The sequence below is a fragment of the Hylaeus anthracinus genome, unplaced genomic scaffold (assembly GCF_026225885.1).
Source record: "Hylaeus anthracinus isolate JK02 unplaced genomic scaffold, UHH_iyHylAnth1.0_haploid 11994, whole genome shotgun sequence".
In the NCBI taxonomy this organism is placed as follows: domain Eukaryota; kingdom Metazoa; phylum Arthropoda; class Insecta; order Hymenoptera; family Colletidae; genus Hylaeus; species Hylaeus anthracinus.
This window is the reverse complement of record NW_026534341.1, coordinates 14,970,582-14,988,882: the sequence shown is the minus strand read 5'-3', so window position 1 is coordinate 14,988,882 and position 18,301 is coordinate 14,970,582. Positions and strand designations below refer to the sequence as shown.

Here is an 18,301-nt window from a genome sequence, read left to right as displayed (position 1 = left end):
AAATACAATACTATGCGTTAACTTGGTAAGATGGCGTACCGGCTAACGGACATCTGGTTAGTGGTCAGAGTGCCAGTTTTGTCCGAGCAGATGACAGAAGTGCAACCAAGAGTCTCGACGGACGGTAAAGATCGCACGATAGCGTTCTTCTTGGCCATACGACGGGTACCCAAAGCCAGACAAGTCGTGATCACAGCTGGCAAACCTTCGGGGATAGCGGCTACGGCAAGAGCGACGGCAATCTTGAAGTAGTAGATGGCTCCCTTAATCCAGGATCCACCGTGGGCGGGGTCGTTGAAGTGTCCAATGTTGATGGCCCAGACAGCGACGCAAATGACGGAAATGACCTTCGACAATTGCTCGCCGAACTCGTCGAGTTTCTGCTGCAGGGGCGTCTTGATCTCCTCGGTCTCGGACATCTCGGTACGGATTTTACCAATAGCAGTGTTCAAGCCAGTTCCAATTACCACGCCACGAGCTTTGCCAGCGGCGACATTGGTACCAGAGAACAGGATATTCTTCTTGTCCTGAAGAGAAGAGATTTATATTAGAAAGAACATTCTTTTAATGGCTCGACACTGCTTGCTTGCTTTGTGAAGATAGTAGAGATTTTGTAATAGAAATTCAACCTAGATCTTTTCATTTTGTATCCTTTTCAAGAACGAGTATCTCTGAAATTAGGAAGCTATTTAACATTAATTGAAACAGAAGTTTCAGGATGGAACATTACAATGCCTTTATGTACAGAGGAATTTTAATATCTAGAAGTGTTCTAAAGATTTCTGTTACTCAAGGAAACGTACACAAAATAGTACCATAATATTTTATTATGTTCCCGTAATTCTATGTTAGGTATTGTTATGTCGGATACTTTTCTAGTGTTAGATCCTGAGTTACATCTTTGTGAAAGTATACTTGAAATACGAATCTAATGAGATATTGAATTAGTTTGTTGAAGATATTAATATATCTATTGTCAATATTAAAGCAGTGATTACTAACAACTATATCATAAAGGTTCATAATTCAATGACCATTTGAATTTTTATTTTTGTATACAAGTATCACTGCCTTTTAAGGTATAGATTGATTAAATTCTACTTTAGCTTTTTCATTCCCACTGCAGTTATATGGCTACAACTCCATAATATTAATATCATCGATATTTTCAAATATATGAATATGAATTAATTTCTTTCGGTATTATAGTAATAGTAGCATCATTTTTCCATACATGTGCAAACTTTTCAGTGAAGTAGAATGTATTATCATCGATCATTTAGATACTATTATATCACAATGATAAGTCTTGCGGTAAACGTAATGTATGTTTAGAAAAGTATAACACTAGAATTTTTTTAAGTGATTTTTTGGACTCAAGCCAAGAAAGGGTTTCCATCGCAAGATTGTCATCTGATATATCTTTTCTCGTAAGTCTCAAATAAATAATAATGTGCGAATGAAGATTCAAACAAGGTAACCCTTTGAAAGAATATCTACCTGGTTGACAGCGCGTGGGTCAGGAACAGGATCGGTATGCTTGATAACCGAGACCGATTCACCAGTCAGGATAGATTGATCGATCCTGAGGGTGGTGGAGAAGATTTTGGAAAGACGGATGTCAGCAGGGATCTTGTCACCGACGGACACCTCAACGATGTCCCCGGGCACGATCTCTTTAGCTCGAATTCGCTGGACACCAGCCTTGTCGGTTCGTACAACCTTGCCCATCTCGGGCTCGTACTCCTTCAACGCTTCAATCGCAGACTCAGCGTTACGTTCTTGCCACACACCGACCACGGCGTTAGCAATGAGAATGAGCAAAATGACGAAGGGCTCGACGAAGGCCGTGAACGCATCTTCGTGTTCTTCAAATAAAGCTAATACCTGCGGACAGAATACATCGTTGAGTTAATCATGGTGCAAGTAACGGTGTGACACTGCTTGGCACGAAGAACATGGGAAAAGGTAAAAGTGGTGATGTTGCTTGGAATGAGACGTAAGAAAAGTCAAGAGAGATATTTACTTGACACGAAGGACATGAGAAAAGGTAAGGGTAATGCTGCTTGGAATAGGAAATGCAAGAAATGTAGAGGTGATATATTGCTTCGAATGTGACGTAAGAGAAGATAAAAGTGATATTGTTTGGATGTTGCGACCTTATCTCACGCGATTAAACATTGCAAGTTATAGTGAAGGGTAAAGTAAATGAAGCTGATACGGTGGTCACACATCGGAAACAACTAATTAGTTGATAGTATGAGCCAATGAAATTGGTTTTTCGTGTAGAAAATTATATTGTATTGTATTATCCTCGAACAGCCTACAATGAAGGCCCCTTTTCAATTGAGAAACATAATTTTCCATAACGACGTCTTTTTAAATTTTTCAAAGAAAATGTCCGTAACTATGTAGTTTACTATGAGTTCATATGAATGCAATTGATACTACGACTAAAATATATTTGCTATCCATTCACAATTCTTCTCCTGTAACATCATTTCTTTTAATAGATCACTATATACGGTACGTGAATTTAAAATATCCAATTGAATAAACATTTTCTTCTTTAATCGTAAATACGAATTGCATTATGAATATTTTAATTCCATATTACTTCGAATACTGAATATTAATTCTTTCAAAAATATTAGATAGAAATAAATAAATCTTTAAAATATTAATTTTGAGTTTTTTTTTATTTGAAGCATACATTGCTTTTGTTCTTCAGATATTTTGAATAAATACGATTACTTTACTTGGCAATGCGTTACCGTCAAAGAAATCAAAAACATTCTGCGTATCGTCCATTACGAATTTTCTACACGTGCGTAAAGGTAATGAGATTTTCATAGCGACAAGAAATCGATGTGCTATTTTTTCACCTTTGAAACTAGATGTATTTATAATGAGTGAGCCTTGAACCCTCGTAAACATAGTATGACTTTGACCAACTAATAATTACTTAGCAGCTCTTGGAGGAACAATGTGGCGCTTCGATTTTATTAATTAACGTCTTTCGCGTCATCATCTAAAAATATCAACAGTCGTCGCTGTGTGTTATTCGAACATTCATTATTCGCGAGAATTGCAAACAGTTCAACGGGATCCCTCAAAGACTCCCATTTATTTGTTTAATTTGTTCGTTTGCAATTTATCATCGTCTACCACGAATGCTTCAATTACCAACATCTGTCTAAAATATATCTCCACCCTTTCCTTGTACTACTAAATTAAATAGTTAAACAATGCTTCTAAATGTGGAAAAAACAATATGACTAATAGTGTCATAGTTTATTTTCACATAAACGCTTCTACCTTTTCAGTGTGACCAGTTAAATGAGATGCATGATAAATTGTAATAGAAAGAAAGACATTTTATGGATATAAACTTAATAAATAGAAATTTCTAAAATTGAATAACTATCTACTTTTAATAAAATATTTTTAATTAGTTATTCAACAATAAATAATTAAATAGAACGAATGGTATATACTTACAAAAGAAATAATCGCAGCTAATAGAAGAATCTTAACTAGAAGGTCGTCGAATTGTTCCAAGACTAGTTGCCATATGGATTTTCCTGTAATAAAAAGAAAAATAAATTAAATTATACGAAGCTGTTCTAACCGCAGGAAAATATTAATCTTAAAGAGGATCGACACGGTTAACCCCGCTTACGAAATTATTTTAACCTTAGCCTCGCAATACAATTTGCATTTAAATACTACACCAGCAACGTCGACTTAATTTTATGATGTTTCGGTAAATAATACGCCCGAAAAATTATTTATATAGCTCTGTAAGGAAATGAAAGTAATGGCAGGATAATATTGGTATTTATTGGTATATGAAGTGTGGTATTAGGGAACTTCATGTGTGGAAATCATGAAAATTTCCACAAGAAGACAAGATGACATCACTAAGTTAGTCTAGTTTCAATTTTGGTGCTACTAGTTCTGGTGTAGATTACACACTCGATAAATTGTAGTTTTGATTACAGAATTACATACTTTTCTTTCCAGTAATCCCATAGAAGCATAACAAATCGAGTTCGTCAATTACTAACAACCACTAAGAATACTATAACAACTGCTAACAAACAACTACTAAAAATGCTTTAGAAAACATATCTCTAACAGCTAGGATAAATAATAAAATATTCTTGCAACTCTGAAATAGAACCAGACTTCCAATTCCAAGGAAACTTCCAAACATAGAATGCTTCCAAATGTTTCCTCCAATTTCGAAATAAGGAATTACAGCTTTCGGACAACAAAATTCGGATTTCTATGGACGATCTAGGCGTGTGCGTCAACTGGTGTACACATACTAGGAAAAAAAAATGGCGGAACCGAGAGTAATCGGGGGCAGGCGATGGCGTCCTTGATGGCAAGTGCCTTTTGCTAGCATGCGATTGACGTCACATCGTTCCAACGTGCTCTACGGTCGACGATTTCATTAATTGTAATCTATGATAGCGACCAGAGACGAGTGAAAATCCGATTGCTGGCCAATTATAGAGACAACGTTTCGCCCTCGACGTTCCTGGCTCGCTTTTGGCCATCCACCTTCTCCCCTCGCGGAATTTTATGGCTAATTATCTCCTGTCTCAATTTCCGGTCTCATTTCGTCGAGAATCGCAAGACAAACGGAAAAAGTGCATTTCAACGTTTATTGGTGACGAAGTTTATAATTTAGTATAATCTAGGATTTTTAAGTTTTCTTATTAATGTATTAATATGAATATACTCATGGATATAATTATATGTATACACACATTTATTCTTGAATCTTCAACAACCTGAAACTTCATGTTCTCCTTATTCCCAGCATTCTCTTTCTTTTTTAAATTACTAAAAATTAGATTTAGTACATGTTTACATTTATATCATACTTATATCGAATTTTCAATTCAATTATTGGAGTTTTTATAATTATATTCATTTGTTTTACAAGATCAATTAATAATATAAAATAAACATTTCTAAAAATGAATAAATTCTTTTAATTATTGTATTAAGTATAACATTAATTTCGTAGTTAATTATCTTGATATCTGTACTACTCATTGAGTGCAATAGTCAAGCTTATAAGCTCTCTCTAAAGTACATGAACTTGAACTTCAAGTAGCGTAAGTTCCATCTACTTTTTACAGTTTGCTATTTAAGTTCTCCACAAACGAATTGTTACAACAAGAATCCATTCTATCCAATGAGAATACATCCACGAAATAGATAAAGATGTCTGACACACACTTGGGATTAATTGTAGAACAAACTTCATTTCAATAACTTCACGATCAGATACGATTTAATCTTTGGATCGTGTAGTACCTGATGCTACCAAGAGCGTTGCGTAGCATTAAAACCGTCCGAGCACTCCGATGGTTAATCATGAAACGAAATCAGAGGAACTTGAATGGTGCTTATCTCCATTAGCATTGCCCACGAGGTCGGTGCAACATTCGTGCGATGTCATACATCGATAAGTCTCTTACCACTGTTTCTATACAATCGTCAGTCCCGTTACCGTATTCGTCCACGTAATACGGATATTGTTAGCCGATCAATGACGTTCGTCGCAATGATCGCGACGGCCACAGCCCAGCGACAATTATGAGCGTCGCTTGTCGTCGCATTACGGAAGAAATCTCATTAATGCGACCTTCGTCGACTGCCTTCGCGCCAAGAAAGTAATTTGTGATACGGAATTAGTCGCGCACAAGCGTAGGCGAAAAGAACATCATCAAAGGTCAGAATGAAATTGCTACGGAATTTTCAAAGGTGCAACGCAGCTTCGATTTTCCGTGTCGGTTAAAATGGCGCTGAAAATTGGTCAAAGCTTTGCGTGGCACTGTTATTAAATTAATTCGGTTACGTTCTGGGTGAATTTCCTTCTGTAATAAACGCGTGATAAAGTCCGAATCATTCGTTAGATCTTCGCTGTGGACAAAGGGGATTTTCTGTAAAACGGGAGAAAACGTATTTCTGGTCGGTTCCAACTTCTCCATTCCACTTTTAGTTGGAATTCAATCGTTACTTCAAACTACGGCTGGGGATTCGGAGACGAGTCTATTGACGAACTGACATCAAATTGGAGAAGAGTTTATTTTGTGGACACCTCGACAATACTCTTCATGTATTTGTTTAAGGCGTCTGGCCACCCTGAGCGCTCGTCAGATGGGTACAATTCTTAAAAAATTCATAAATGCGAAAGTATAGAAAAAAATATTTTTTAATTTGACATATTAAAAAAAAAAAACAGTTTAATAAACACATGAAAACTTTTTTGAAATAACAAAAAAAAATGGCGGCGGTTCGAAAATTTTGGTGAAGGCCTTCGGCACGAAACGCGCGCCATTTCAGCTGTACCATCATTATATTCTTTCGCGCCAGAGTCGCTGCACTTTTTCCAACAACCTCACAGTTCGAACCTTACCCAACGGTTACCCTTTACTGGGAGATTCCAATTCCCAGCAGCTACCTGACTTCCCGTCAGAGGCGTCTGCGTTTGTCTTCAATAACCAAGACAATCAAACATCTTAACCTACGGTTACCCTTCACTGGGAGATACCGATTCCTGCAACTATCTGACTTCGCGTCAGAGTCGTCTGCATTATCTACCCTATCCTCAAATCTTCGACTCTATTGATACATACTAATTAATCGTATCGGTGCAATTCTCGAATCCATCCCACTCGCAGGGCTCACACGCGCGTCGCTATCGCCCTGGCTCGTAACAACATCCAACATATTTGGGACACCCTGTTGTTGCAAATGAGATTATCAGGAATGCTGGAAGGTTATACAAATATGGAATTAATCGGGATCGGAATCGGAATTAATTAATGAACCAAGAAAAAAAAAATAGGAATTTTGCAATAACAATAGTTATAAACAATATGAAAAATTCATAAATTTTTGCAAATGTGATCATCGCGAAAACCTGTACGGCAGCAAAATGTAAGGGATTTCATCGATTTCAGGCCAAACATACGTGAAATAGTACGCTTTTTGAGATAAAAAGTGATATAAATTGGTAAAAAACAAAATAAGGACAAATGGTTTGTTATAGGACCAAATGGAAAATGCTCTTCCAGATGCAAGACGAAACTTTTCTGTTAAAAAAAAAAAAAAAAAAAAAAAAAAAAAACGGGTAAAAAATGACAAATCACAAATGTCTTGATGGCAGGATCACCGGGGGATCATGCTCTACAAGATGCAACAGGTTTCATTATGATTGGTCAAGCCATCTCGGCGTAATCGGTGAACAGACATAAAAAAAAAACATAAGTCGAATTGAGTAACCTCCTCCTTTTCGAAGTCGGTTAAAAATATCCTTAAAGCATGATTACTTTTTCCATCGTCACTACCTGAAAAACTTTTTAATTAAATTAGGACTACACTTCTCTTCCCAACCATTTTTTTTTAATCCCAAATAAAAATATAACTTTAGTACATGGTTATAGCCAGTCATTTTAGACACCAAACATTGCGCAAAATACCGTAAACTTGCTTTTTCTAATATGTTGTTAGGGACCATCCAGACAGTATAAATTTAGATTTGCAACCCACAGAAACGTGAACCAGCCGAGTTACAGCCGAAAATCCGTGAAATTTGCACACTTTTTTCAGGTTTTCGCAAAAAAATCACCAAAGGAGTATCTTGACGAGAAAAGTCATTATTACCTTTTTGTAAGTAGATACAATTTCCTATAATTTGAGATGCGTTGGAGCTGTGTAACTCTCTTAGTTCCAGAGATACAGTTCTACAAAAATTGACACATTTTTCCAAAAAGTGGATGTTTTAACTTCTAGCCTACTTTCGACGGATATATTGACATAAATACTTATCCTACACTAAACTCATGAGAAATTAAGTTGAAGCAAATTTAATTACCTCAATTTTAAGACCATAGCGGGACCTGTACCCATTATATAATTTTTTTTTAAATTAATGAAAACCAAAAGAGGTAAAAATTCGGTTCAAGGAAAAGTTGGAGAAAATGTATAATCGATACCACAGGTATTTTGACTTACAATATCATTTTTTGTGGATCTTTGGGGGAGGTGGGGTGCCGTCAGAAGAATTCCGTTTTCACTATCGTGAAAGAAGATGTCGTCGAGGTCTTCTGTGGATTGCCATTTCTTAAGCCCTGGTTTCTTTGAATGAGATCGCCACGGAACATTTCGTTCGTTTAGGTCGAACGAAACGGTCGACGAAACGAGTGATTTGAGATTTACATGGGCCCACGGCAAGCCGCGGTGCATGCCTCGCGGATTCGGGGAAAATGCTCCACGGCCGATTTTGTACCATTCGAGAAAAGTAGGACATAGGTCAAATGGGCTACCTGATTGGGCAATTATTTTAACGAATTACACAATCAGGGTAGTTTTCGATAGGGAACACTTCGTTGCAAGAAAATAAACATGATTTCCACGAGCTTACAAGTGAACATTCATAATTCTCTAATGTTCCTCCATCGCGATTCCGCAAGTTCCCTCATTGTCAATTTTCGTAGGAAATTGTATCTACTTGAAAAAAGTGAAAACTTCGCGGGTTTTCGGCTGTAACTCGGCTGGCTCACGCTTCTGAGGGTTGCAAATCTAGATTTATACTATCTGGGTGGTCCGTAACAACATATCAAAAAAGCAAGTTTACAGCATTTTATGCAATGTTTGGCAAAAAAAAAATTCTTTAATATGACTGATTTACTTCCACTGTAACAAATACCACGAGTAAATCTCCACACGTTTCATCTTTCCTGCTCCCTCTGTTCTTACTCAAATAAAATTCCGTCCGTATCACTTGCCACCTGTTACGAATCACTCTGTATGTATTCATTCGCGCCATCAACAGGTTAAGTAACCTGTCGAATAATTCGTCCCTTGTATCGCACAGTCGCGGATCGAGAAACTTGCCCTCAAATCGGCGCTTTAGGGGCGATAAAGTGTCGCGACGTCAAAGGACCACTCTATCAAAGAGGAGCCTTCGATAAGGGGTCCGATGGCGTCTTCGAAAATGCGATTCCGACATCGTTGGGACGCGTTAGTATCGAGCACTTAGACCTGGAACGTGGTACGTTAAGTCGGCGACTGGCGTCGCGGGGGAAGGAGAAGCTACTCGCAGATGCCGTCGATGATGGAAGGCATCGCTATCAAAGCAGGTCAGCTTTCGAGCGCACACCAGGCCTCGTTGCATTACCGTTTCACGTGTGCACGACGCCGAGTGAGATAGAGGGAGGAGTGCAAGTCTGTAAACGTGTCAGCTATGTCTGTTGCACGATCGTCGTCGTCGACACTCGATTTGCAAGTAATTGCGTCGGCATTACGCTCGATGCACTCGAACCGTAAGGCGTCGTGATGCCCTTTGGGGTGACCTTCGTCGCGGGATTGACGCGTTGCTTTTGATTTTCAGACCCTCGATACGCGCGTTCCATTGTCAAGGGCGTTTGAAGTTGCACAATTGAGGGAATCATGAGTTGTGGACCATCTGATGAAAAGAGGGGGCGATTTAACTCTTTGCGGTCGTATGTCAACTCTCAGCTGTCAAATGTAGTTCAACCCATTGTGGTCGTATGTCGTTGTTGTTCGTCGTTTATGTTTTAAGTGCATGTGCAGGTATGCACATATTGCACTCCTCCTTTCCATTATATGGACCGTTTATTTTGAAAGTGATGTAAGTCCATTTTCTCTTGTTTCGAGAAAATTAGAGGTTAGCACTTTATTTACCGGGAGCCTATTTATAGGTTTTTTGATTGCAGTATTTAGTTAATCCAATGTCAAGCTAATTTTAAAGTGACAAGTTGATTTTTGTTGAAAAATGTCGATTTTTACCTAAAAGCGCACGTCTTCCTGCATTCAAACGTTATTTTCTCCCTAAAATACCATTGTAAAATCTTTTTGACTATATCATTGAAAAGCTGAGACCTCGAGAAAGTTTCTTCCGAGGAGTTCCCGCCAATCAACTATGTATTTGAAACCGGAAAACGCATAGAAAAAAAGTCAAATTTTTAGAAATTGTCACAATTTAAGATTTGACGTAATTTTTCACTTGTTAAATCTACATAATAAATTTTGGTTTGGTACCGAGGAGATTGGAAATTTAACGCTCTTTCGAATGGTATACTTAATTTTTACTTTGCATTGTAAGTTGATGGAGTTATGACCGTTTACAGAGTGTACAGTCGAAAACACAAAAAAGGAATAAAAAGTGAAAATACTCCTAAATAAGAGGTCTCTAGAAAAATGTTTCAGAGGAATTTTTTGTTGGAAATTAGTTGTAGAATTGACTCCCTGAGTTTGTCCAGACCTAACACTTTATTTACGGGGAACCTATTTTTAGGCTTTTTAATTGCAGTATTTAGCTATTCGAATTCATTTACTGTATCGATGGTTGTCTACTTACAATGTTCAGTGTTTGGTAACAGATTTGGCTTTCAATGTACCTAGTAACAGTATGAAGGAATTATTGTCAGCCTAGATTGGTATATGCTAGTATAGAAATTCTTTTTTGAATTAAAGTCTGTTTCTAAATAGCACGGTAGATAAAGTGTTAAGACTAATATGAATCAAAACTAATATGAATGCTCTGTATTATTATAAGCAAAAGATCGTGTTAAATTATTAACCCTGAGTCTTTGATCCTAAACCCGACATTGTTGTTGATTCAGATAACATGAATTGTGATACATGAAGTGTTGTAATTATTTATGTAAGTGTTGTTAATATAATGTTCCAGTATTGTTTTACTACATCAACACAAGTCATCAGTGTTATACCGTTATTTACCCATCCTTTTATTATAAGCACCACGCTTATAACTTAAATATATATATCTTTACATTTAGTATATAATATTATATGTTTTCTTATATTTAAATAAGCTACCGGCTTTCGATACGTTTTTCTTCTTAGCTATACCTTGAAAAACTTAGGCGAACGCCCTGGACTCGAACCCGGACTCTCTGCATAGTAGTCGGCTACACTATACACTGCTCGACTGTTCTGCTAAAGACGCTGAACTGCCAAAAGCAATTTTATCATACCGGTCGTATGTCGACTCTTAATTTTCCAAGTTATTTTATTCTTTCGGTCATGTAACAACTCTCAGCCGCCAAATCAATTTTACTATTCCCTGTTGTATGTCGACTTTCAGCCGTCAAAGCAAAAAACGTCGAGCTGATCTTATGAAAATAGAACACGACCAGACGTTTCGTTTAGTAGTCATCATTAAGGAAGTATCATTAAGGAAGTGTGAAAAAGAAGCTAATAGAAAGAAATCTCTAGTCCCTACAATCATACAATCGGTAATTCGTGATCAAATCGAATAGACATCGTTAAAAATAAAACGCTACCACTAATTTTCTTCAGCACTATCTCTACAGACTAATAAATTAAATTTGTTTAAAATCCCACAGCAACCAAACAAATTTTAATTGCTTACTTTAAACAACCCACAGCGCACATCGTATCATAAATTCCCAAACACCCTGTCTCTTCGAAACAGACTAGCAATAGATTCCGCAGACATTTTTAATTCCCCAGCTTAGCTAGACGATTTAAATCCCGGAGTGAACGTCATGCGAACGCTTCCGGAATAAAAATCGATGCCTGGTGTGTTATACTTTACGATCGTTTAAAGCTCACGAGAACCGAAAAACCTACAAAGATTAGCTCGGTAACGATTTGCTGGACGATCCTGGATGAAAAAAGAGCGTAGCTGTTTCCTCTAAAAATAATTACACCGACAAGTGGCCAATCGTCTTGAAAAGCTACGCGAGCCACCGACCACGTACAAGTGCGTCTATTTTTAAGGGATCGAAGGGTACCACGGATTACACCTAACAATAAGTACGTAAACACGGCAGGAAGAAGCCTCGATCTTGCATGATCCGATACCTTTAGGAGAACCTATGAGTGCCAAAGATCTGGCATTAGACGTTCAACCCTGTCCACTATTTGTGTCATCATGGTCTGGCAAACAATTAAGTAACGACTGCGTTAACGTGTTTACTGCCAAGTTGATTTCATAACGTTCGTCCTGGCCACGGCTCGCGATGTTTTTCTGAATTTATAACCCTAACCTCCTACCGTACAATTGGGTGAATAAAAACGCAACGTGAAAATGATATATTTTGATGACTGATTTGTATTATTTGCAATCGTAAGGATAACTATCGTTGTTTTATGTGGTTCCAATTATACAGTGGGCGTAGAATGTATTCGTATCGTACCGATCAAGTTCTCTACTTACTTTTGTATGAAATTGTAGTTTTCTTAACTTTTTTTCATTTTAATAATCAATGATATTTTACGTAAAAAAAAAAGAAAGAAATTTCTTTTAAGCATTAAATTAACTACATTATTAGTTATTCGAAGTGGGATCTTTTTCCATTCTTCTATTAGAGACCTTTTTAAAAGTACTTTTACTGGATATTTGATGTTTTCTAATTTGTACGAAGCAATAAACTTATACTTATTTCTTCTTTATTTCTGCCGATTTTTCGTATTTTCTTGTTAATTTTGCAAATTATATAAACTAGTAATTGTTGCTTGGACTATATCTACTCTAGAGATTTCCGAGAATATATAGGATACCATTGAGTATAAAAAGAATTAATAAACTATAATTTCACACATGGCTTTTTGAGAAATTGATCGTGATTTTGAGAATTGGCAGTGCCCGCAACACAATGATCAGCGTGAAGTTTTGTTCCATATGCTCCTTAGTAACGAATATCGTCCTCCGTATTATATCAACACATTTTTGAGTGAACCGGATATTAAAGAGTTAAAAATTATTTATAGTTTTCTCAAAGACTGTAACATAAGAATTTGATGTAACTAAATTGTATTTACCACAATTATTGTATGCTGTATAAGCCAGTTATGGTTTGAAGCAATAAAATAAATACATTCTAAACTCACTGTATCTTCAACAAGACGGTTGTCCTACGCTCAATGCTACAATTACAAGATATCTTAACAACAAGTTTCGAAATCGTTGGATAGAAACTAATGGTCCAGTTCGTTGGTCACCGCGTTTTCCGGATCTGTCTTCGTTGGATTTTTATCTTTGAGAATATCTGCAATCCGTTGTATACGGCACAACAATCGATAATGTTCAAGAACTTCGGAATCGCATAACAACTCCACGGAATAATACAAACCGAAACGGCCCAATTATGGCGACAATGAAAAGAGCAGTACTCTGTATCGTAGAAGATGGATCGCAGTTCGAACATCTGATATAACCTGATTTATCTTGTAAGAAATAATTGTTCATTAATATTACGTTTTCACAAAATTGTCGATTAAAAATCATTTCAAGGTTATAATATGATACACCGATGAATTCGTCTCGACATCGGCATCGACCCTATGACGTACAAAATAAGGTGGCCTTTAAAAAAGTGAAGATGACCTTTACATTTTAACCTGAAAAGCAATTTTTTCAGATTTAAAGATATACGCTATCGGAAATACTTAAAATACAGTAGCACAACTTAACGGGTAGACTCTGTATATATAATTTGGTTTCTTGCTTCGGGATAAACTCAAAAAATCGATCGTAAGAAGCTCAGCATGTTAGGTGATAAAGGGTTTAGCCAAATAAACATGGTACAAGTGCCTTCAAACGAAATTGAACGGGGTTCATGCCATTCGATAGGTGATTCGAAGAAATCCCCTTTTCACAGAGTTTTGACCTCTACTACAGTGGTAATTACGGAGTAGAAATCATTTTTCCCTTTATCCTTAATATCTCCCGTTCTGCTCAATAAAAAATTATCAAAAAAATCATGATTATTTTACCAATTAATATGCACATTCGAGAATTTTACCAGAATTTTTGGATGTAAATTCGATTTTTAAAAAATTCGAAAATATTTCAATCGCCGATTCTTTTATCGAAGTTGTTAAGTGACCACGTTTATATTTATGCAATATGAAGCCCTTATTAGAATTAGTAATTTCTAATCTTTTCAGATTTTTCGTAGGTGTGGAACGTGATCAAAAAAATCAAAGATCATTAAAAAATTGGGAAAATGCTTTATATTGCTTTAATTACTTATGAGATCATCTTCATATTTTTACAGATATAACAAAACATTACAACTAGTAATGTATAATTTTTTCAGATTTTTTGAAAAAGTGTGTTATCATAAAGAAATTATTGATTTTATATTTCCTACTTTTTCAAACGGAAAAAAGTCGCACATATTTTTTGAACAAAATTAACAAAATTAACATATTTAATGAACAAAAAAATTATATTTAATTAAAAAAGAAAGGAAAAAAAATCGGTCCAGATTGAGACTTATGCTATGAAATGGGGAAAAACAAAGATGGGGGGGGGGGGGAATTAAGTGTCGAGATTTAAAAAATTTAAGTTTTATTCCGAAAAATCAAAAAAATGTTATAAGAGACGAATTCAAATATTTTGATTTGTACTCTTTTCGTAACGTTCATTCATAAACGCACATTTGGAAGAAAAAAAAGATCGTCCAATTTGGTCAATTTTTGGCAAACGAAAAGTCTGCAAACATTCACAAAAAATGTATTCAGTAGGGTACTATTATGTAAAAAAATTTCAACTAAATAAAAAATGGTCAGGTCCAAAAGTGATCGAAGTAGCTTGAAATGCCCTATATATAAAAAAACATATATTTTTACCGTGCATTTATTACACTGTAATAAATTTAATAATGTAAATATGTATGTACATAATATGAAAAAAAAACCGTATCTAACAACTTTTTATTGTATCTGGTACCTAGCATCTAACTATACGCTTACTGTATAATAATTTTGTCTCGTTATAAAAATCGATACATTCTAATTTTAACGATTAAAATACACCAAACTATTCGTCCAAAATTAGAAATTTTTTTTGAACTGCATATTTTCATAATACCCCCTGACATTCAAGTAAAAACCTGTTGAACAGGATCATTCGTAGTATCGAAATCTAAAATAGACACGAAAACTTGAACAAGGTTATATTTCCGCCTGCTAGACATTGTTCACTCGGTTCAACGAGCACTGTGTGCTCTGTAAATCTAGAACCGATTTCAAACGGTCCGTAGGCGACGCTGGTGAAAGTGTGTTTCAAATGTCATGCGGATCAGCTGGACCGAAAGACCGAAAATAATTCGGGCCACGAAGTATTGAAACCGAGCCACGAGATTAGCATTGGCCAACAACAAGTATCCGGAACGAGCACGAAGATTGATGCCAATCTGTTGCTGGGTATGGCTTACCGTGTCGATCGTCAGGAAAAAAGAACCCTTTCGGTGGAAAAGAACTTACCCTCCTCGGCTGGCAACTCTGTAACAGAAAAACAACAAATCAGCGATGCTTTCTTTGATTGGAAAAGATTGACGGCAGTTAATTGATTAAATTGGCTCGAACGTGCAATTCCCAAGGAACTTTATAGGAATACTATTTATTTTCTGTCGTTTGCGTTCGACTGACAGTTCAACTAAGTACGTATGAGCACCTTCGTGAACCAGTCCCTGACCGTCTTTTGTTTTACGTAATACAGATCTTTCAATCAATATTTCTCATTCTTTATTTACAAATATTTAGATTTCGAAATGAAACCTTAACTTCATCAAAATAAAATATAGTCTATGTCCTTCCTCAGAATGCAATCTATCTTCGTGACAACTTTTATCGAAATTTGTTCAGGGATTTAAGCGTGAAAAGGTAACAGACAGACAGAGTTACTTTCGCATTTATAATATATATAATAAATTTAATAATGTAAAAATGTCGCATTAAGAGCTAAAGTTATGAGCGACTTTATACATTTAGATCTATCATCCATGTACTTTTACAACCTGTCGTAAATTCTGGTTTCTTTTAGGAATAGAATTAAGTCCCTAATGCTGTCATGCGAATTCATAATTTCATTCATATTGTTTGGGATTCCGAAACTTTCCTAATTCTAAAGAAATGCTGACAGCTAAATAAAATGTGGTTTATGCTAAGGGTTTCGTTGCACACCGTACACCTGGGTGCACTCTCTTTCAGGAACAAGTAGGTGTGCGTGAGCATTCATAATATTATTAGTATGGATTAGTATGAGTATACATATATTAGTATGGATAATGTGTCAAAATGTATTTGTATCTTGCTTTTGCATGTCTGGAAATAATTGGAATGTAAACGGATTTATTTATTAAAGTAGTATAGGAGTGAAAGTTTGGGGGAATTTCATTTCCATCGGAAAGAGGAATACAGTAGGAATATACATAAAGGAAGTAACTCAAAAAATAATGTTGAATTATTTGAATAAATATAGTTACTTGGTGATACGAACAGTCAGGAAATTATTTTAATTAAAGTATATAATGAATATTGATAAACGAAAATACGAATATTAATTTAAATTAGTAATAGTGTTGATAATAGTATTAATAAAGGTCCAATTTCTGTAAATATAAGTAGAATTAATACATGAACATTGATCATGTTATTATTATTTTTAAAGAGAAGAAATTTATATCTATAAAAATAGATACATGCTTATAATTGATAAGATAAACAAATATATTTAATGTATTAACTGTTGATACTAGTATACATGCAATAATAAACATGCAATTTCTATAAATGTAAGTAAAAATAATTTTTGGAGAAAACAAATATAATCAACTTCGAAAAACATTAAAACTGCACTAAAAGGTATGAAATAATTTCTATAATAGTTAACTATATGAATACTCACTTTCTCTAGATATAATTGCTTAAAAGTATGACAAAATACAATGAAAAGTACGAAATAATTTCTATTTAAACTGCATTATTGCTCACCAGCTCTTGATGAATTTGGTTAAATTATTGAATACAGCATATTAAATACCAGTCAAGCTTTTCGGAGGCGGCGCAAAATTAAAAATTTTAATTCCGACTTGAGTTAGCTTTTGGTGGGGTCAGCAATATTGAATGCTGTTATGTATACATGTGTACTGTCTGAGTGGGTTTGATGTATTTGTTGTGGCGAAGGGGTGGGGGCAATATTCCATACAGTTAATGTGTATACTATTTAGACAGAAATACAGTCTGAGTAGGTTTGGGATAGTATTTGATGGGGTTAGCGATATTGAATAGTGTTAATGTATATGATGTCTAAAGCGGACATAACAACAGCATTAATTAAACATGATATTTTTTGTTCCTCCGGGAGATAGTTAAACCAAGTTTGGTAATTTTGAATGTACGTTATTTTAAATTTTGCGCCGCCTCCAAAACGGTTGCATTGTATTTCATATGCTGTATTTAATAATTTAACCAAATTCATCAAAAGCTGGTGAACAATAAAGCAGTTTAAATAGAAATTATTTCACACTTTTCACTGCATTTTCTCATACTTTTAAGCAATTATATCTACAGCTGGCGAGTATTCATATAAATTAATTAGAAATTACTTCATACTTTTTAGTGCAGTTTTACTATTTTTCGAAGTCATTTATATTCTTTTTCCAAAAATTATTTTATTGCGATAAAAAGTGATATAAAGTGGTAAAAAATAAAACAAAGCCAAAGATTTTTTTAAGGGACCAACTGAAAGAGACGCTTTACAAGATGCATAAGGTTCCATTCCGATTGTTCAATCCATCTCGGCATACTTAATCGGAAACAGACATGAAAAAAAAAATATACACGTGTCGAATTGAGAAATCTCCTTCTTTTCATAAGTCGGTTAAAAATTGAGTGACAATTCGAGGGTCTCGAGTTCTTAATAATTAAATAATTAATAATTAATAAATACTTAATAATTAAATGATTAATAATAATTAAATCGTCTGTAGATTATTTAATTGCTCTACAGCCACAACTGATACATACTAATAACAATGTACGTATGAATTTAAAGTCAACACAAGCTTGGAGAGGGCTTTTATCGGTCATACTGCAATTTATACTCAAAAAAATCCTTCACCTTCGACTCGTCATTCGAAATTCTCCATTCAGATAAGAAAATTGCTTCTACTCTACTCTGCAAGCTTTGGACGCCCATCTCCTTTAAATTGGCCTACTTTGAATTGCTCTGAAGCATCGCGGCGCGGCGACATCGAAAACAACGATTTTTCCTCGTCGATAATAAACGCCCTTACACTCAGTGACGGCTCGTCGACGCGTGTCCCCGTGACAGCGGGGTGAAAAAAGTGGGCCGCAGGGAAAAGTAGGCGTATGGAGAAAAAAAAAATCGTATGTGAAACTCGCCACGGGGATTTTCACCGAAGGAACACAGAGGAGGGTTGGGGGGTTTCCACATTGAATGTCTGGG

General features: G+C 35.6%; 1 protein-coding gene and 1 long non-coding RNA gene across 6 annotated transcripts in view; one reads left to right on the top strand and one right to left on the bottom strand.

The window, feature by feature from the left end:
* The window catches only part of LOC128888534 (calcium-transporting ATPase sarcoplasmic/endoplasmic reticulum type), an 87,263-nt gene that overhangs the window by 14,825 nt on the left and 54,137 nt on the right, over positions 1 to 18,301 (bottom strand). For all 4 annotated transcript variants that reach the window (XM_054145485.1, XM_054145489.1, XM_054145487.1 and 1 more), the window contains exons 3-6: positions 15,316 to 15,333; positions 3,502 to 3,584; positions 1,501 to 1,887; positions 40 to 527 (exon numbers count right to left, since the gene is read on the bottom strand). In XM_054145485.1, the coding sequence (XP_054001460.1) occupies positions 40 to 527; positions 1,501 to 1,887; positions 3,502 to 3,584; positions 15,316 to 15,333 (976 nt within the window). The remainder of the gene's footprint in view (positions 1 to 39; positions 528 to 1,500; positions 1,888 to 3,501; positions 3,585 to 15,315; positions 15,334 to 18,301) is intronic.
* Positions 9,179 to 10,769, top strand: LOC128888681 (uncharacterized). Of its 2 annotated transcripts, none has more exons than XR_008460313.1 (3): positions 9,179 to 9,316; positions 9,422 to 9,752; positions 10,349 to 10,769. It is a non-coding gene; the product is annotated as an uncharacterized LOC128888681 (long non-coding RNA). The 2 variants fall into 2 exon arrangements; XR_008460312.1 differs by having other exon boundaries at positions 9,182 to 9,353.